This window comes from Heterocephalus glaber, unplaced genomic scaffold (genome assembly GCF_053883595.1).
Source record: "Heterocephalus glaber isolate CG9 unplaced genomic scaffold, H.glaber_assembly_v1.0 deba00001613, whole genome shotgun sequence".
Taxonomy (NCBI): domain Eukaryota; kingdom Metazoa; phylum Chordata; class Mammalia; order Rodentia; family Bathyergidae; genus Heterocephalus; species Heterocephalus glaber.
Genome location: NW_028258384.1, coordinates 34,565,912 through 34,587,641, shown reverse-complemented (window position 1 = coordinate 34,587,641; position 21,730 = coordinate 34,565,912). Strand labels below are relative to the sequence as shown.

The following is a 21,730-nucleotide window of genomic DNA, read 5'->3' as shown; positions in this document are numbered from 1 at the left end:
CTTTGTCTGAGGAATAGCTGGTAAAAAAAAAATTTCCCTGTTCTGTGCACTGTCTCTTCACTCTATTGGTGCGTTGTTGTTGTTTTTTGTGGGGGTTGCTTTTTTGTTTGTTTGTTTGTTTGGTTTTTGGCTGTGCAAAAGCTTTTTAATATGATAAGATCCCAGTTGTTGATTCTTTGTGATATTTCCTGTGCAATCAGGGTTTCCTTCATAAAGTCTTTCCCTACACCTGTGTCTTCCAGAATTATACCTATACTATCTTCCAGCAGATTTTTTGTTTCTATTTTAATATTTAGATCTTTGATCCATTTTGATTTTAGTTTAGTGCATGGTGAGAGACATGGGTCTAGGTTTAATCTTCTGCATGTGGAAATCCAGTTTTCCCAGGATAATTTATTAAAGAAACTACCTTGCAGTGAAGGTGTTTGGCCCCTTTGTCAAACAAGATGGCTGAGTGGGCTTGGAGTTGTTTCTGCATCTTCCATTCTGTTCCATTGATGCTTGGGTCTGGTTTTGTTTTTGTTGTTGTTTGTTTTTCACCAGTACCATGCTGTTTTTATCACAATAGCTTTGTAGTATAATTTCAAGTAAGGAATTGTGATGGTCCCTGACTTTCCTTTGTTCCCCAGAATTGCTTTTGCTATTTTAGATCTCTTCAGATTCCAATTTTAGGATTATTTTCTCTATTTCTGTGAGGTATGCTGTTGGTATTTTGATCAGGATTGCATTAAATCTGTATATCACTTTTGGAGGTATGAATATTTTTACAATATTTTTTCTGCATGTCCAGGAACAGGAGATATCGCTCCATTGTTTGATGTCCTCTTTTATCTCCTTAAGAATACTGTAGTTTTCAATGTAAAGGTATTTCACTTCCTTGGTTAGATTGATTCCTAAATATTTCATTTTTCTTGATGCTATTGTGAAAGGTATTGTTTCCCTAATTTCCCTCTCAGTGAGTTTGTTATTTGTGTATAAAAATGCTGTTGATTTTTGAGTGTTGACTTTGTATCCTTCTACATTACTGAATTTGATTATTAAACCTAGGAGTCTTGGGCCAGGGATTTAGCTCAGTGGTTCTGCTGCCTGCCTCGCAAGTGCAAGGTCCCGAGTTCGATCTCCAGTACCAATAAATAATAAATAAATAAATAAATAAATAAATAAATAAACCTAGGAGTCTTTGGTGGAGTTTTGGGGGTCTTCTATGTAGAGTATCATGTCATTGGCAAATAATGATAGTTTAAATTCTTCCTTTCCTCTCCTTATTCCTTTTATTTCTTTCTCTTCTCTAATTGTTCTGGCTACTGTTTCCAGAACTAGACTGAATAGAAGTGGTGATAGTGGGCATCCATGTTTTGTTCCTAATTTTAGAGTGAAAGCTTTCAGGTTCTGACCATTTAGTATCACGTTGGCTGTCATTTTGTCATGGATGGCTTTTATCAGATTGAGATAAAGATGTTCTATTCCAATTTTCTGTAGGATTTTTATCATGGATGGGTGTTGAACTTTGTCAAATGCTTTTCTACATCTATTGAGACAATCATATGGTTTTTGTCTTTGGCTCTGTTGATATGGTGTGTTACATGTATTGATTTGTGTGTGTTGAACCATCCCTGCATCTCTGGGATTAACCCTACTTGGTCATGGTGTATAAGGTTCTTAATGACTTGCTGCATTTTGTTTGCCAGTATCTTACTGAGGATTTTTGTATCTATGTTCATTATGGAGATTGGCCTGTAGTTCTCTTTTTTGGTTAGATCTTTCTCTGGTTTTGGTATCAGGGTAATGTTTGCTTTCAGGAATAAGCTTGGGAGTACTGCCTCCCTTTAAATTTCATTAAAGAGTTTCAGGAGTAGTGGCATTTGATCTTCTCTAAATTTCTTGTAGAATTCAGCAGCAAATCTGTCAAGACCTGGGCTGTTCTTTGATGGAAGTTTTTAAATTACTTCTTCAAATCATTGACTGATATTGGGTTATTTAGAATTTTATATCTTCTTGATTCAGCTTTGGTAATTCATATGTATCTAGGAATCTATCCATTTCTTCTGCATTTTCCATCTTATTAGAGTACATGTTCTTGGAGTAGGTATTGCTGATCTTTTGGATTTCTACAGGATTTGTTTTGATTTCACCCTTTTCATTCCTAATTGCATGGATTTGAGTCTTTTATGAGAAATTTGACTAAGGGTTTGTCTATTTTATTTAATCTTTCAAAGAACTAACTCCTAGATTCATTGATTCTTTGTACTATTTTCTTAGTCTCAATTGCATTAATTTATGCTCTGATCTTTATAATTTCCTACCATGTCTATATTTTTTGTTTACTCTCTCTTCTTTTTCTAGAAGTATGAGGTTCAACATTAGCTTGTTTATTTGAGATCACTGTTTTTCTGATGTGGGTATTCACTGCTCTAAATTTCCCTCATTGTACTGCTTTCATTGCTTCTCATAAGTTCTGATATTTTGTATTGGCATTGTCATTTAATTGTAGAAACTGTCTAATTTCTTCATTGATTTCATCTGTGACGCATTGTTTGTTCAGGAGGGTTTTATTTAATGTCCATGTATTTATGTAGTTTATCCGGTTTCTTTTGCCTTTGATTTCCAATTTCATTGCATTATGGTCTGATTATATGCATGGAATAATTTTAATTCCTTTGCATTTACTTAAGCATGTTCTGTGAGGTAGTATGTGGTCTATATTGGAGAAAGTCACATGTGCAGCTGAGAAGAAGATGTATTCTGTTGTTGTCGGGTGTATCATTCTGTAAATATCTACTAAATCCATTTGTTCAATATTTCTTTGTTGATATTTTTATCTAATTGATATGTCTATCTGTGACAGTACTGTAACAATTGTATTAATGCTTATTTTATTTTTCATATCCATTAATGTTCATTCTATGTAGGTGGGTGCACTGGTATTTTGTGCACAGATATTTATAAGTGTTGTCTCTTCCTCTTGGCCTCTTCCCTTAGCAAGTATCTAGTAACCTTCTTTGTCTCTTCTGATCAGTCTTGGCTTGAAATTTACCTTGTCTGCAATTAGAATAGCTACCCATACTTTTTGCTGGGTTCCTGTCACATGAAGTATTGTTTTCCATCCTTTGACTTTCGGTCTATGAATTTCTTTTTGAGTTAAATATGTTTTTCATGCAGCATATTGTTAGATCTTGTTTCTTGATCCATTCTGCCAATTTTTTTCTCTTGATTGGTCAATTGAGACTATTTACATTCATGGTTGTAACTAATCTGTATTGACTTATCATTTTCATATTATGTCCTTTGTGTTGGTTCCTTTTTGTTTTGGTTTGTGTCTGGATGTCCCCCCAAAGCCTGGTGCAGTCTTAGATGGGGGTTTTTCAGAGGTGACTGAGTCTAGAGTGTGATGCCAGGATTAAGGGTGTGGTTACTAAGTCAGTACATTGATTGACTTGGCACCACCCTAATTTTAGTAGTCTGGTTAAGATAGAAAGAGGCAGAAAAACACTGTTAAGGTTCCTTTGTTGTTACCATGTTGGTATCACCATGGTACCATGTGGATACCATGAACTGTTTCTCCTCTGTGACACCCTTCTGCCATGTACCACTCTGCCTTGGAGCCATCTGATTATAGACTGAAACCTCTACAAACTGTGAGCTAAATAAACATTTTCCCCTTTAACTTTGGGTGTTGGGTATTTCATCTCAGTGATGAGAGAAAAGTAACTAACACACCTGTCTTTCTCCTCTGTTTAATTACTTGCTTGCCTAGTGGATTCATTCTGTTGTAATCCATGAAAATGTCTTTATTGTCTTTTTCTAGAATATCCTTCAGAACTTTTTGGAGTGCTGGTTTGGTACTTTTGAATTTCTTCAGCTGTTTTTTTATTATAGAAGTATCTTATTTCTCCATCAATTTTGAAAGATAGTTTTGCAGGGTACATCAATCTGGATTGGAGGTTGTTTTCTTTTAGGGCTTGAAATACTTAACTCCAAGCTCTCCTTTACTTAAGTGGTTGGGTTGAGAAGTCTGCTGTGATTCTGATGGGCTTTCCTTTAGAGGTAATTTTTTTTGTATTCTCTAACACCTTTTAATATTCTGTTCTTGTGTTGAATTCCTGGAATCTTGAGTATTATATACCTTGGTGTAGTTTTTTGTTTTTATTTTGATCATAACTAATTGGAGTTCTATATGCCTCACTTATCTGTATGTAAAATTCTTTTTTCATGTTTGGGGAGTTTTCTATCACTACGTCTGTGAACAAGTTTTTTATGTCCTTTGTGTTACCTTCTGATTTTTCTTTGATTCCAATCAATTTTATGTTATTCTTCTTTGCATCATGTAGCAGCTATTGGGTTGATTTTTCATGGTCCTCCCTTGCTTTTTAAAAGAAATCTTTCATGCAATGATTGCTAACCCCACACCTGTCTTCTAGATCTGATATTCTGCCCTCACATTGGTTAATTCTGCTGTGTATACTTTCAATAGAATTTTTAGTCTCCTGGATATTTGTCTGAATCTGTTTCATAGAATCCATTTCTTTCCTGTTATACACTCATGGTTTCCATTACTTTCCTAAATTCCTCTAATTTTTTAAGTATACATCTACTCTAGAATCACTAACCATGTCCTTCATTATGGTCATTATCTCTTTAGTTATCTGTGAAATTGTTTCTGTTTTGTTTTTTTCTAGAGACTGATTCATCTGCCTTATTACTTCTGCTATTACCATGTCAGAATGTTCAACTGGGTGGCCTTTGATTTCTTCCACCTCAATGCTCACAGATTTGCCTTGGGATAGCTGGAGATCTGGGAGTGCATCTTGCTTCTGTGTCTTCTCATTTTATTTTTTAAAATTTGTTTTCTGTGTTTATGCTTCTAAATTGCCTATAGTAGTCTATTACTAGTATCAAAACTTCCTTAGAAAATGCTTACTTTTCAGAGATGTCTTCTAGGTGTAGCAGGCTTTTGATTTTTGAGTGTGTTCCAAGATCCTGCTTCTCCAATTTATTAGGGATGAGAAGTTGCTCCCTATTTGGCTTAGCACCCAGTTCTTTGGTACTGGACTATGGTATTATTAATGACACCCAGACAAACTCAGTATTAGCATACAAGGAAGAAAAACTGATCACAGCAACTGTATTGCCTTGGCTAAAGTAGTACAATCAGTAATAACAATAGCATCAAGCATAGTCTAGAAAATGACAGACCATAGTAACTGTGAATTTGTCACTTTTAACCATAGGTAGAAGATTTATAGTTATATAACAAAATCTAAAACAAATGAGAAAATTATATACAGTAAATATCCCCTCAATAGAGCAATTTTACCCTCAGGGAAAATAAGAGGAAAAAATAGAGAAATAAAAGAAAGAGATTAGAGGCAAAGCTGAAGGACAAAGGAAGATTCTCCAAGCTTTGGGAAACTGGTAAAGAAGAGAGGAGGAAAACAAAGACCAGAAAACCAAAAACAAGAACTAAACAAAACAAAAAATCTAAAAACAATATTCACACTCATGAAAAAAAAAACAAGGAAATAGAAAAAAACCAAAAGCAAAGAAAAAAGAAGAGATTTCTCTGTGATTTCAAGCCTGTGGTTATCATCTGGGGTCTACAGTTTTGTGGTAGTGTCCACTTCAAGGTTTGTCTCCACATTCACTGGTAGACAAAGAGGCAGAAGCCAGATCCATGCTGAATGATCCCAGCAAGCCTGCAGTAAGATTAGGGTAGGGTGCTAGATAATCCCAGTGAGCCTGCAGTAGAAATATGTCAGGGTGTCAATTCTAGTGCTTTCAACTCCACAGAAGTTCAGGCTGACCCTGACTTCTGGTTGTAGAGTTGGGGCCTGAGTTGTTCAGCCTATGGCACACTGGATGTGACTCTTGCTGGCCTGACCTTGGCTCCTTGACCCTAGATGTATCCCACCATTCTGACTCACCCAGTCACTGGGAGCTCTGCGACAAAGATAATGCATGCCTTCTCCAAGTCCCCAGTTCCATTGGCTGCTCTCTATAATGGCATCTGGCCAAGCACTCTTTCCAGGGAACACTTGGACTGGAGTCACTCACCAGCTGTTGTAGCTCACAGCTTCCACTGCTCAGTTCCACTGGTGCATTTCTCCCTGGAGGCCTCTGTAGTTATCTGCCCTCACTGTATTTCTATAGATGTGCACCTCCTCTCTCATCCCTTGAGCCAAGTGTCAGAGAGAAAGTGCAGTTTGCCACCTACATTTTTTGTGTTGAGGTCTGTCTCTTCACTTTCCCTGTGGGCTCCAACTCTCCCTCCAGATCTTTCCTGGGTTCTGGGGATCCATCTCCCTCCTTCTTTTCTTCCCCCAAATTGTTATATTCTAGTATTTGGATTCTGAATCTCAGAATGCCTGGTTTGTTGTTGTTTACCGCTCTACCATTTTCCCAGAAGTCTCCAGGATAGGTTTATTTTGGCTCACAGTTTTAGAAGTTTCACTCCATAGTCAGTTGGCTCCAAGGCAGGGCAGCAGGCTAGAGGGGCATGGCAGATGTGAAACAATACATGGCAGGGCAGCAGGAAGCAGAGAGGGCTCAAGGGAGGAAGATAGAGCCTTCCAGGGCACACCCCTCAGTAACTCACCTCCTCCAACCAGGCTTCACCTCCCAGCATCACATTTCAATATAAACTCATCAGGGTACTTATCCACTGATGGGTACTATGCATCCATGATGCAGTCGCCTCCCAAAAGCCCCACCTATGAGCACATAAGGCTTTCGGGGGACATCTAGATATAAACAATAACAGCACAGATATTAGCAACCTCACCATGTAATTTTTTTCCTGCTATATTAATTTGAGAATGTTTACCTTTTCACTTACAGGAAGCATTTCGCAGCTTCTCTTTGGCATATATGAATTGTCAACATCACTACTATTTTGCTGTAAAGTCATTGTTAAGTAAAAATAAGGGTTACAGGAACATAAGCACTGTGATTCCACTGTAAGAATCAGTCTGATAATTGAGATAGATACTAAGTAACTAATGGGCAGGTAGTGTATACAGTGTGAATATGTTGGACAAATGATGATTACATCTTGTGTGGTACCAAGTGGGATAGCATGTGATGTGCAATTTAAAACTTATGAATTGTTTATTTCTGTGGATAAGGAAGGACTACTAGCGATTTGAAAAGTTCATTTTTGAACACATGACATATTTCCCTCAAAACATTAAATATATACTTGGCTTTTTAAAATGTTTAGGGAGAGGTAGCAATCTATCTTGCATTTACTCACCCAGATTTCTGACATTTCAGGTTGTCTCTTTGCTCATCTCTGTGCTCCATGCCCAACACACAATTGGCTTTTGATAAATTTTAAAAGTTATATTCTCTCCAAAAAGGGAAGCCTGTATACCAAGAAAGTCCAACTCTGGAAAATTATTGAATTCACATAAGCTGTAGAAAAATGCTTACTAATTCCCCAGCGAAACAACTGCCTCAGTAGTGACTTTGGAAAAGAGGAGAGGATACAGTTCCCTAACAGAAGCAATAAACTGACATGTGATTGTGAGAATGGAGATTGAAACTGTAATTTTTGCAGAGCTTGCTTATTTTTGACCAAGAAGCTTTCAGGAGACAGAATGCTGTGGAAGCTGCTTCTGCTCTGTTGACCAAAACCTAGCATTGGTTCCCATGCAAAATTTTCAGTACAAAAAGTCATGCCAGACATCCCATAACTGTCTGGTCTAAGGAAACCCAAGCTTGGCATGACTTCCTGTTGGTAGCAGTTCAGCCACTAGACAGCTGAGCTCCATTTTAGTACATCTCTGTACCCAGGGAATGTGAAGTTGTAACATCCTGTGTATCCCTTCTCTTTGTGCTTGCTTCCTTTTTTTTCCGGCTTCGGTCCTATTAAAAGTATCAATCCTTTTGGGAGGGATATCTTAGAACTGCAATTAAAGACATATACCTGAGTATAAACGAAAAACTATGAGAGTATATGTGATGGGTTTAAGGGAGGGGACATGGAGACAGAGTGTAGCAGCATACTTGACTTTTCTCATTGTGGAGCTTTTTGGATTAAATGACAGTCCTGTATCTGACTTGATCCTTTCTTTTCCATTTGAACAGGGCCAACCTGGACACCCAGGCCCAAGAGGTCCACCTGGCCTGGATGGTTGTAACGGAACTAAAGGAGCTGTTGGATTTCCAGGCCCTGATGGCTATCCTGGGATTCGTGGACTGCCTGTATGCTGCCAGATATTTGCATGTTAATTCAAATGATATTGCTATCCTCCAAATGTACCCTCTTTCTACTTCTCTGGAAACCTCATTAAGCTTGTGTGAGGCAGACACTGAAGCTCCTTGTCCAACACAGGAATCTGTGCTGGCAGCACCACAACAGTAAAAGTCTAAAGAATACCAGTTGGAGGGGAGTGTATACTACTTCAGGTTGCTTTTTTAAAATGCTGCTTTGGGAACTGACAGGATTGTTAAATGACTGTAGTACATTTCACAACAAAATATAATGTTCCTATATCAGCTAATGTTGGGAAGTACTTGGAAGGTGTATCTGCAATCAGAGAAACACTTAACAAGAACCCAAAAGTTTGGCAAGGTTGCTTTGTACCAGTGGTTCTTAACCAAAAGAAATTTTGTTCTTAAGGGTACATTTCACAATTATTATTCGTATCACTAGATGTCACAATTGGGGATATACTACTGAGACAGGATGCTACCTTACTCCCAGCACGTATGCGTGCACACACATACATATCAAAAAAACATTTAGCCCAATGTTGTTGAGTTTGAGGAATACTACAATCTGAGTTTGTCCCCACCAATTATAACTCTTTATTATAAGGTTGACAAGGTATTTATTAGATGCCAGTGTCACTACCTTCATTTAATTCCATTCATCCAGATAAAATTCAGATATTTAAGTCTAAAGGATCTGTAGTAGATGTTATGTCCTTGCAAGACTGATTTTATAAGCATCTGAAAAGAGAAAAATAACACATTTCAAGCCCATTCTTAACCTCACTTAAAATAATCTAAATTACTAAGGGTTCTGATGTGAAACCTTTAACTAGAAATCATACCATCCATTACACAAATTTCATAGCTACATGAATTAATTGGCATTTCACTGGAACAGCAGCACCATTGCCTTCAGTGACCAGGTTATGGGTGTGGGTGTACATGTGAGAAAGTGAGATAGACAAATAGGCAAAACACAAGCTCCAGATTGGTGTAAAGGACCTTGACATCTAAGGACCAAACCAATATATAGCAAGGGATGGGGCAACACTATAGAGAAAGTTATATTCTTAAGATGGAATAATTGGTGTGAGTCACAAAGGTCTTCAAACACTGCCATGGCAACAGGACAGGGGAGTAAAATACTTCTGTGGTAAGAATGGGATACAGAAAAGCCAAGGGAATTCTGCTTCAAGAAGAATAAAGATCTTGAAGTAATAAACATCCCTTTACAAAGGACAAGAGTAGAAACATAATCCTATCCCTAAACCTCACCTTAAGCCTAAATAAAAATTTTAGCTGTATTTTACTAAGCTGAACCTTACCCTCTGCTGAATACCCAGGGATCTCTATTCAATCAGCTTCTTTAAAGCTTCTTTGAAAAGAATAGTGACCACAACAATAAGGGAAATGGGCAGTGTTAAGAAATAAACTAGTTTATGCTTCTGGGACCATATTGTTCTTTTATTACACCAATAATCCTTGCACTTAAGAAATCCATCTTCAATCAACTCTTTGGCCCCCAAAGCTTAGCCCTACCCTCATCACAACCTGACTTCCCCTTAGATGTACAAACATTGATTTTCCCTAGGAGGACAAACTGTAACAGATATTTGCCTGGATCTGCCAGAGATAGCAAAAACATTTGATTGAAAGGCCAGGATTAGATACTTTACTATCCATGTTAACCGTGAGACACACCAACCTCTTACATAGGTGCTGGAGCTGAAGTTGTGTGATAGAAACACAAGATGAAGGTAGTTTCATAGATATATCTTAGACCTGATGTCTACAAACTGACCCACAAAGGCACTTGGCCTGCCTGGTGATTTTTTGGTGTTGTTTTGTTTTCTTTTGTTTTGTTTACAACATAAAGGTATTTTTTAAAGAAAGTGTAAAGAGCTAGGCATGGTGCCGCATGCCTGTTATCTCCGCACTCTGGAGGCTGAAGGAGGAATATTGCCATGGGTTCAAGGCCAGCCTGAACTAAAAAGCAAGACACTGTCTAAAAAAGAAAAAGAAAAAAATGTGAGGAAGGTATAGGACAGATTCTAGATATGACCCATAAAATCTAAATTATTTAATGTCTGACTCTCTGCAGAAAAAAATTGCTGATCTTTGTCCTACACAAAGGCCCTGTCAGTGACTTATACCTGTGAGAGCTAAAGAAGTAAAGCCTAGGTTTATGAATTACATGCATTTGTTTAGAACAATACTCTGAATAGTTTTTAAATCTCCTACTTTCTAACCCCCATCCCTTTACAGAACTCCGAGCTGGGGGTGGAGGAATGAGCTTTCAACTTTGAGACATTGTTCAGGGAATGTACTTTTCCCCTTAACACACCCAGTTCTGCCTTAGAATAAGCCATTTAACTTCAAGCTCTTGTTCCATTCTCCATCTGATCAGATTATACCACTAACAAAACTCTTATGTGTGTGCATGTCTTCACGTCTTTATCTTATTATTTTATTCAGGGGCTTCCTGGTCGGAAAGGTTCAAAAGGTGAACCCATTCTTTCTCAAGTCAGTTTCACAGGAATGAAGGTAAGAGCCTTTAAGACAGACAGGTGAGTAGGCTGTAAAGTGAGTTCTGCCAGACTGGGGCCCAACTTCAATGGAAACATTTTCAGAACTAGCATCTGTGTCCCTATTTAAACAGCAGACTAAGCTGGAATTGAAAGGATTGAGAACTCTTTGTGGGGAAAATATTGACAGAAATATTTGCAAATATACTGGCAAAGAAATCTTCTTTGTAGTGTCTAGACCAAAAATAAGAGAAATGAGCAAACATTTTGCATGAATATTGTTATGGCTTTTGTCCAGATGTCCTCCCAAAGCCTCATGCGATCATAGGTGGGGTTTTTCAGAGGTGGCTAGATCTAGAGCATGTGATGCTGGGATTAAAGGTATGTGATTAGTAAATTAGTTCACTGATCTACTTGGCATAGTTCTGGGAGTGGATAGTATGTGTGCTTGTATCAAGGATGTGATGCTGGGATTGATTCATGGTGCAATGCTAGGATTAAGGGTGTCCAACTCTGGGTATAAGTACTACCCACCCTAAGGGCGGGAAGCCTGGATAAAATATAAGGGACAGAAAGCTTGCTGTTTGCTACTTTGCTGCTTTCTGCCTCCCATGGGCTGTTCCTCCTGCTATGTCCCTCTGCCATGCTACCCTGCCTTGGAGTGAGCTGATTATGGACTGAAACCTCTACAAAGTGTGAGCTAAATAAACCTTTCTCTAACTTTGGGTGTCAGATATTTTATCTCAGCAATGAGAAAAAAATAACTAAGACAGGTATTATGTTCCTGTACAAGCTGAGACATTTCCTAGGAGAAGACACTTTTTGTCTACTCTGGAATCTTTTATGTCTGCATACCTCAGTTCCAATCCATGTATGTCTCTGCCCATGTGGTATGGCCACCAGTGCAAGATCTTGGCCTGGCTTTTTTTTTTGCCCCTACACACTAGCCTGTCACCCTGTGTCCCTGGATGTCTGCATATACATGCCCATCAGGTCTCCAGCTGGCTGGAACTTTCATCTGTTATCCAGAACCTTCTATATTCTTATGACTGTATTTTTGGTGTATGCTGCCTGATATCCTTGTGAGGACTCAGTAAACCCTGGCTCCAAATAGTTGATCTGTTCCACTGCAGAATAGAAAAGGAGCCCATTATTGCCCTGGTAGCAAATGGGAATATATATGCTCAACCTCTGAGAGGAAGATGTATCAAGCTCACTTGGCTAACTGATCACACTTTTCAGTCTTCCATCAGTGCACAGAACCAGGGCACTGGAAACTATGGAAGGCAGTGATGGGGGTGGGTAGCTGAAGAATGGGAGAAGATACGGGATTTGGACTCTTGCATGGGTCCTATAGCAGAAGATACAGTTGGACAGGGCCTCATAATTACTGGATTCATATTACTCATTTTGCAGATAGAAAAAATGAGGCTCTGTGACTCGCTAAGAACCATACAGCCAGTTCACCAAAGAGCTAAACCCCGGACAGTGCTCTTTCCATGCTACAGAGAGCTGATTTTTTTACTGTAAGCCAAGTAGGGTAAGACTAGCAGGAGTTATAATGTAGCCATTGTCTTATAAAAACACTGATTAAATGGTTTGTTCAAAATCAAGAGACGCTGGATCCAGTGAGACACAGCAATTTCAACAAGATGGTTCTATTACAGATTCATACGGTGACTTAAGATGCTGAAAAGTAATTAAAACATGATTAGAGACTGTATGCTCTGTTTATTTTTCCCTTGAAGTGTCTGATTTGGATTGTACACATATGGACACAGATTCTCTGGAGAGGAAGGCACACAGGAAGGTAGTTTTGCCTTCCTCCAAAAAGAGCAGGAAATTCACCAGCCCACAGAAGCAATTTCTAATTGATAAATTCCTAGCAAAGGTGAAAATTAATTAATCCAAGAAAAGTGTGAAATCCTGTTCAGCCAAGGCTATAATATTTGTCTTCTAGAGTCCAGATTTTTCATAGGAAAAAAGTAAATGGTTGAATATGTTCAATTTATGCATTATTTAAAGCACAAGGCCTTGACAGAGCAGCCCAAGTTTTGGCAATGCATTTTTATCCCCATGAATTTTATATTAATTGTCTGAAATACTTCAGGTTTAATTTATTAATCTCTTCAGTGTCCTGCATTTGTCTCTTTCTCAGGGGAATCCTGGGTTGCCTGGACTGGATGGAATCATGGTAAGTTGTCATATGTTGAGCTCTCAGTGTTTAGGCAGTAGTCACTGATGGTATTTTTTTGTCCTTCTCTGTGGTACTCAAAGCTCCGAAGGGAAAGCTAGAGAGTTGAGATAGAATAGGTGGTACTGTTTACATTTTCCAGAAGACCAGGTACTGAGAGTTTGACTTGTTCACCTCAAGTTGCCTGACAAGTTTTCAGACTTTTGGCCAGGGACTTGTATGAAGTCATACCTTTCAAGACGCCCAGTACATGCCTGAAACTATGGATAATATCAAACATTATATGTACTGTGTTTTTCCTGTACATACATACATGTGATAAAGTTTAATTTATAGACTAGGTGCAGTAAGAGATCAAGGACAATAACAATAAACAAGTATAGTGTTATGCAGTAAAACATGTTATGTGAATGTACTCTTGCTCTCTCTCTCTCCATCCTTCCCTCCTTTCTTCCATCCCTCTCTTCCTCCTTCTCCCCTTCTCTGTTTCTTAAAATTCCTTACTGTACTGTATTAACCCTTCCGCTTGTGAAGATATGAGATGATACAATGCCTATTTGAGAGGTGAAGTGAGTTGAATGATGTAGGCATTGGGACATAGCATTAGGTTACTACCTAAGGGTTACTTGAACACAAGCATTGAAATACTTTTTCCATTTCATATTTCCAATCTAGTTTACTGGATGTAAGTGAAATCAAGGAAAGTAGAACCTTGGATAAGGAGGGGCTACTGTATTCCCAGAGATATATTAGGAAAGTATTTAGACCAGAAAAGACCATACATTATATTAATACGAGCTTTCTTTTTCCTTGAGATTCCACATTTCCATCACTTTCCTTTGAAGTAGCCTAAGAATTGTCCCTTCTGTCTTCCTTCTTTCCCTCCTTTCTTTTTTCAGTCCTCAACAGCTATTAAGCACCTACTATCAGCAAAGTGCTGTGAGTAATCCCTGAGACAACATAGACAACAGTCCCTGTCCCCAAGTATGTGAAAAATAAATAGTAGAAATGTATCCTAGAAATTCCACAGTAGCATAGATGAAGACATGCTGTTCAACTAAGGAAGCATCATGGGAGACTTGTATCTGAAAGAAAGAAGTAGTTTCTGAGAAGTATAGATGGTATTGTTGGCAGTGGGAGGAGTCTTTAGACAGGAAACTAGAAGGACTACAGGCCCACCCCAAAACAAAGATGAGCAAGGACCAAGGGCATATAGGTCCCCTAGAGCTAAACAAAATTGGCTTAAATATTGTGTTCACTAAATTCATAGAATAACATTCACTGTATTTGCTGCATAGCTTCTCTTGGAGATTCATTTCCTTTCCATGAAAGGTACAGTGTTTGTCTACACAGGCACAATATGTAAAGTACCTAGATTTGAGAAGAAGGTATTTGGTGGTTAAATAAGAGATTTGTGATTAGTAAGGAGACAATAGGTTGTTGATTATTTTCAAAGCAGTATTCATACTATCATTCACTTTTAGGGAATCTTACACCCCTCTCTTTTCTTCCTCCTAAGTTCTCACCTCTCTTAGACTCTCCTGCCTTTATCTAGGTATGTGTCACCTTCATCCTGCCTTCCATTGGGAGCAGGCCTTACATTTTCTCCAGACCATCTTTCTCTTGATTTCATTGGCTTGCTTTAGTATTGTTATTCTGTTCTAAACATTTTCTTATTTCTCTTCTTACTTTTTCTTTGACCCATGAAGTGCTTAGAAGTTTGTTTGTTATCTTATTCTTAAATATTTGGCAACTTTCTAGTTTTGGGGGGGTTTTCCTCCCCAACTTCTATTTTTGCAGAATCAGATTTATTTAGTTATAATACCTTATAAACTTAATTATCATATATGCAGAATAAAAAGCAGACTAATAAGCCAAAGAACATGTAAGACAATTGTACTAAGTCAAAATACATTTTAAAATACATTTCTGCACTGGATTACAATACTTTATTTTCTTTCACTATCTTTTTTCCTATTATTTGTCTTTTAATTAAATATATATAGTTGTTTCATATAAGAAAAATCATGTGCTATTTAAGCTTCTGTGTTACTTCACTTAATATTATGTTCTCAAGGTGCATCCAATTTCCTACAAATGACTCAAGTTTATCCTTCTTTATGGCAGAGTAGTACTTCATTGTATATAAATACCACAATTTCTTTATCCATTCATCTGTTGATGTATATAGGCTGTTTCTAAGATTTAGATATTATGATTTGCACTGCTATAAATATGGGTATGCATACATCACTGTGGTTTGATGTCTTTAAATCTTTTGGGAAGATACCTAGAAGGGGAGTATCTGAATCAAAAAAACCTCTAGTTTTAAATTTTTAAGGAATCTCCACACTGATTTCTATAGTGGTTGTATCAGTTTATGGTCCCACCAACAATGAAGCAGGGTTTCTTTCTCCCCACAGCCTCACCAGCATTTGTGATTGGTTAATTTATTGACGGCAACCATTCTTTCTGGAGTGAGATGGAATCTCAATGTTGTTTGAATTTGCATTTCTTGAATTTCCAGCAATGTTGAACATTTTTTCATATATGTATTGGTTTTTTGCATTTCTTCATCTGAGTAGGATATATTCTTTTCAGATACTCATTTTTAATTGGGTTTTTAAAATTGGAAGGTTAATTTTTTTGAGTTCTTTATATATTCTAAAATATTATTCCTTCCTCTGGGGAAGAGTTGGCATAATTCTTTTTCCCATTCCGTTGGTTGTCTCCTCACTTTGTTGATGGTTTCTTTGCTGTGCAGAAGCTTTTTAATTTATGTGATCCCATTTGTTCATATTTGTTATTATTTCTTGTGCAACTGGAATTTTGTTCAGAAAGTATTTGCCTACACTATGTCTTCAAGAAGTTTACTTATTTTGTCTTCCATCAGATTAAGTGTTTCTGTTCTAATGTTTAGATCCTTGATCCATTTTGATTTTAGTTTAGTGCATGGTGAGAGATATGAGTATAGGTCCATCTTTTGGTTTGTGGATATCCCATTTTCCCCACATTATTTGTTAAAGAGGCTATCTTTCCTCAAGCAAAGGGATTTGGCATTTTGTCAAAGATAACATAGCTGAGAGTTGTTTCTGCATCATTTATTCTCTTCCATTGATCCACAAGTCTGTTTTTTGCCAATATCATGCTGTTTTTAATCACTGTAGCTCTGTAGTACAACTTGTAGTACAACTTGTAGTACAACTGTGATGCACCTGCCTTGCCCTTATTGCCCAGAATTGCTTTTGCTATTCCAGGTCACTTCTGGTTCCATATGAATTTTAGGATCAGTTTCTCCAGTTCTGTAAAGAACGTTGTTGATATTTTAACTTGGGCTGCATTATATCTATACAACAGTTTTGTAAGTATGGCTATTTTCACTATATTGTTTCTCCTTATCTAGAAACAGGGAATATTTTTCTACTTTTTGATATCCTCTTCAATCTCCTTTTTCAGAGTACTATAGCTCTTATTCTAGAGGTCTTTCACTTCCTTGGTTAGATTAATTCCTAAGTATTTCATTTTTCTTGATGCCATTATGAAAGGTATTTTCCCCTAATTTCCCTCTAAGTGAGTTTGTTATTTGTATGCAGGAACATTATTTATTTTTGAGTGTTGACTTTGTATCCTGATACTCTACCAAATTTGGTTATTAGTTCTCAGAATCTTTTAGTGGAGTTTTTGAGATCTTCTATATAGAGCATCATGTCATCAGCAAATAATGATAATTTAACTTCTTCCTTCACTAACCGTATCTTTTTATTTCTTTCTCTTCACTTATTGATATAGTTAATGTTTAGAGAACTATATTGAACAGAAGTGGTAATAGTGGACATCCTTGTCTTGTTCCTGGTTTTAGGGGGAAAGCTTTAAGCTTCTCTGCATTTAGTATGATGTTGGCCATTAGTTTGTCATAGATGGTTTTTATCAAATTGAGATAAAGAAGATAAAGACTTATTCCTATATTCTTCAGGGGTTTTATTATGAATGGATGTTGGATTTTGTCAAATGCTTTTTCTGCATCTACTGAGATGATAATGTGATTTTTGTCCTTGCTTCTTTTTTGTGGTGTATTACATTTATTGATTTGCATGTTGAAACATCTCTGCATCTCTGAAATGAATTGTGCTTGGTCATGATGTATCTTTTTGATAATTTGCTGCATTCTCTTTGCCATTATCTTACTGAGGATTCTTGCATCTATGTTCATTAAAGAGATTGGCCTGTAGTTCTCTTTTTTGACTGGGTCCTTTTCTGGTTTTGGAATCAGGGTAATGTTTGCTATGAGGAATCAGTTTGGGAGTACTGCTTCCCTTTCAATTTCATTAAAGAGTTTGAGAATTATTGACATTATATCTTCTCTAAAGTTCTTGTAGAATTCTGCAGTGAATCCATCAGGACCTAGGCTTTTCTTAGTTGGTAGTTTTTTTATTACTTCTTCAATTTCACTGACTGATATTGGCTTATTTAGGATTTTTATATCTTCTTGGTTCTGCTTTGGTAAATCATATGGATCTAGGAATTTATCCATTTCTTCAGAATTTTCCATTTTATTAGAGTACAATTTCTCAAAGTAGTTACCAATAATCCTCTGGATGTCAGCAGAATCTATTGTGATTTCACCTTTTTCATTTATAATTGCATAGATTTGGGTCTTTTTTCTCTTATTTTAGTAAGGTTGGTTAAGGTTTGCCTATTTTGTTTAATCTTTCAAAGAACCAACAATTCAATGCATTGATTCTCTGTACTGTTTTCTTAGTCTCAATTTCATTAATTTCTGCCCTAATCTTTATAATCTTTCTCATATTAGCTTTGGGTTTAAATTGCTCTTATTTTTCTAGGATGTTGAGGTGTGTCATTACGCTATTTATTTGAGCTTATTCTGTTTTTCTGATATGGGAATTCACTGCTATAAACTTCCCTCTTAGGACTACTTTCATTGCATTTCATAGGTTCTGCTATGTCATACTGGTGTTATTGTTTGATTGTAGAAACTGTCTAATTTCTTACTTAATTTCATCTGTGAGCCATTGATTATTCAAGAGGGTATTAATTTCTATATATTTGCCTAATTTATGTGCTGTCTTTTGCCATTTATTTCTAGTTTCAATGCACTATAGTTCAATAATATACATGGGATAATTTCAATTCTTTTGTATTTACTAAGCATATTTTATGGGCAACTATGTGGTCTGTTTTGGAGAAAGTCCCATGTGCTGCTGAGAATGTGTATTCTGTTGTTGTTGGATGCAACACTCTGTAGCTATCTACTAAGTCCATCTGTTCAAAGATTTGGTTTAATTCTGATGTTTCTCTTTTGATTTTTTACTCTAGTTGATCTGTCCATTTGTGACAGTGGGGTATTGACCTCCCTCTTAAAATTGTATTGGTGCTTATCTGAATTTCATGTCCATTAGTGTTAGTTTTTTGAAGTTGTATGATCCAGTATTTGGTGCAGCATATATGTTTATAATTGTTATCTCTTCCTGTTGAATTGTTCCCTTAACCAATATGTAGTGACCTTTTTTTGTCATTTCTCATCAGCCTTAGCTTGAAATCCACTCTGTCTGAAATTAAGGTAGCAACTTCTGCTTTTTGCCAGGTTCCTCTTGCACAGTATATTGTTTTCCATCCTTTGATTTTTAATCTGTATATTATTTTAAATTGTACCTTGTATACTGTTTCTTATATGCTGCATATTGCTGGGTTTTCTTTCTTGATCCACTCTGCCAATCTATGTCTTTTGATTGGGGAATTGAAGCCATTCACATTGAGAATTATTACTGAGAGGTACTGACTTATTCCTGTCATTGCATTATTTTCCTGTTGCTGATTTCCTCATTTTTTTTCTTTTCATTTAGCTGCTCACCCTAGTTGCATTCATTCTTTTTGACTTATTGACATCACTGGCTTCATTATTTCTTTCTAGGATATCCTTGAATATTCTTTGTAATTCTGTTTGGTTGTCATGAATTTCTTGAAATGTTCCTTGTCATGGAAATACTTAATTCTCCATAAATTTTAAAGGAAAGTTTTGCAGGATACATAAATTGCGGTTGGAAGTTGTCCTCTTTTAGAGCTTGAAACACTTTTGCTCCAAGCCCTCCTGGCCTTTAAGGTTTGTATAAAGAAGTCTTCTGTGATTCTAATGAGTGTACATTGTATTGTGATTCATTGCCTTTCTCTATCAGTCTTTAAAATTTTGTCCCTGTGATGGAATTCTGGAACTTTGAGTATAACGTAGCATGGAAAGGTTCTCTTTCAGTCATGGCTGTTTGGTGTTCTATATGTCTCACTTATCTGTATGTTTATTTCTTTCCCTATATTTGGGGAGTTTTCTGCCATTATTTCTGTGAACAGGTTTTTTTACACTATTTGTGTTGTCTTCTTTTTTTTTCATTAAGTTTATTGGTACATTTTAGGTATACAATACAGTTACATTCATCATTGGGATCTTGTACCTTTACATGATGTATCTTGGTTCTTATTTTTTCCCCATTCCCCTGCCCTCCCTTCACCCCTTCCTCCCTTCCCAATTCACAAAGACTTTGTTTCCATTTTTTTCCTTTTCTGATTTTTTTTATTTATTCCAATTATTCTTAGATTGGTCTTCTTTGCATCATCTAGCAGTTGTTGGATCCATTTTTCATGTTCTCTTTTTGTTTTTGAGGTGCTTTTGAGTCATTGGTCTTTAAAGCCGTCATTATCTTCTAGTTCTGAAATTCTATCCTCCCATTGGTCAGTCCTGTTCCCCATAGTTTCAATATGATTTTTTATCTCCTGAATTTCTGGTTGAAACATTGTCATGGAGTCTAATTTTTTGTTAAACTCATAATTCTTGTTCTATATCATTTTATTTAGCTCATTTATCTTTTTATTAGTGTCTTACAAGAGCTCCTGAACCTTTTTGGTCATTATTGTTATTACTTGGTTATTACTATTATTATTCTGTTTTCTGTTCCGTTGTATCTTCTCTAATCTCCCCCTGAGTATCTCTGTGAGCTATTTTTAATCTCCTCTGCTGTCCTTTCAAGTAATTCTGGTGTATGACTTATACTATTCTGCCCTTCAGTGCCCCCTGGATTTCAACTTTCAGAAAGTTGAAAGTTCTGGGAGATGTTTTGTTGTCTTTTCTTCTCATGTTTCTATTGTTTTTGTTTATTAGTTTGCTTTGTTTTGTGCTGAGATTTGTGGATACTTACATTCTAAAGACTTTGTTGCTAATATAGAGATCTCTTTAATTGCTTTTTAGTGATGTACTTTGGGCATAGCTAACTATAATCTTTTGCCATGGCCCCAAGATTTAACCATCTTGGATATTTTGGGAGAGGAATACATAGTGTCGTTAGTCCAGCAAGCAAGTTATCTGAGAATGCACTCTAGTATTATTAAGTCACACGGTGCATAGCTATAGTTCGTGCTGCTCAGAATGGTCCTTCAATTTGCATCCCTCCAACATATCTGAATATCTTAACCTATTTAAATAAAAAATGTAAATTACATATAGAGAAAAACATTCATATTGCAATATACTCAAATCACCACCATGTTAAAATGTAGTAAATTGTTATAATATAATTTTCCTTTTGGTCAATAATGCCACCCAAAAACTGTACCAGCTCAGGGAAAAACTAGCCCTTCTACTCCCCAGCTATGCCACTGTTGTCACAAAGGCAATCTGAGTGTTGTCTTACAGAGAAATTGTGACAATTATGTGACCCTGTTAATATGAAGCAAAACAGCTACAGTAGTATTGCCCAAGACAAATTAGATATTAAGATACCATAAAAACCAGTTATGTACCACCCTTGATCCTAAAGAAGAAACTGTCAATTATGATGTAAACATTAAGGCAACCCAGGAATTGGCTCACAACTAATATGTACTAAATGCAACAGCTATATCTTTGCTAATTGTAGGAAAGATTCAAAAGTAATTTTACAGAGTTAACCATCAAAAGATTAACAAAGCTTTATGGTTATACTATTAAAATTTAGAGCTGGAAAATTGGAGCATGCAAAAAGGAAACTTTGAAACCTTAAACTCTATGATCTGAGAAGGAGGAGAGAGAAGTGTTTCAAAGGGTCTTATTGGCGAGTAGAAGGATGTCTGTAGAATAGGTAGGAATAAGACAAAAAACTGACAATAAATTAAAAAGAAAAAAGAGGGAGAAAGAGAAAGAGGTAATGTAAATAGTAAAATAAGAGAAAAATAATTAAGGGGAGAAAATTTAAAGGAGAAAAGAGAAAAATAAAGAAATAAAAGAAGAAAAAGATTAGAAGCAAGGCTGAAGGACAAAGGAAGATTACCCAAGCTCCAAGAAATTGGTGAAGAAGACAAGAGGAAAGAAGAGAAAAAAAAAGCAAAAATCTAAGAACAATGCTCACACTCACAAGAAATGAAAACAGACAAACTAAAAAACAAAAAAGGAAGTTTCTCTTATTTTAATCCTGTGGTTATCTTCCCATGTCTATGGTTTTGTGGCAGTGTCCAAGAACTCTCTCCAGGGAATACAAAAAACACTTGGACTGGAGTCACTCACCATTTGTTTTAGCACACAGCATCTGCTGGTCCATTCCACTGGTATGTTTCTCCCTGAAGGCCTCTGTAGTCACTTACTTTCACTGTGTCTCTGTAGATTGGGTCTTCCTTTTTCTCGAGTGCCAGGAGCTGGGGAGAAAGTGCAGATTGCCCCTTTCCTTTTTCTTCATTGTGTTCTGACTCTTAAATTTCTTTGTAGGCTCAAATTTTCCTGTCAAATCTTTCCTCAGACCCCGGGATCCACCCCCATCCCCCG

General features: G+C 36.7%; 1 protein-coding gene across 4 annotated transcripts in view; it reads left to right on the top strand.

The window, feature by feature from the left end:
* Col4a6 (collagen type IV alpha 6 chain) overlaps positions 1-21,730 on the top strand; it is a 416,524-nt gene that overhangs the window by 333,488 nt on the left and 61,306 nt on the right. For all 4 annotated transcript variants that reach the window (XM_087196743.1, XM_021241635.2, XM_087196744.1 and 1 more), the window contains exons 6-8: positions 8,086-8,202; positions 10,690-10,758; positions 12,898-12,933. In XM_087196743.1, coding sequence (XP_087052869.1) covers positions 8,086-8,202; positions 10,690-10,758; positions 12,898-12,933 — 222 coding nt within the window. The remainder of the gene's footprint in view (positions 1-8,085; positions 8,203-10,689; positions 10,759-12,897; positions 12,934-21,730) is intronic.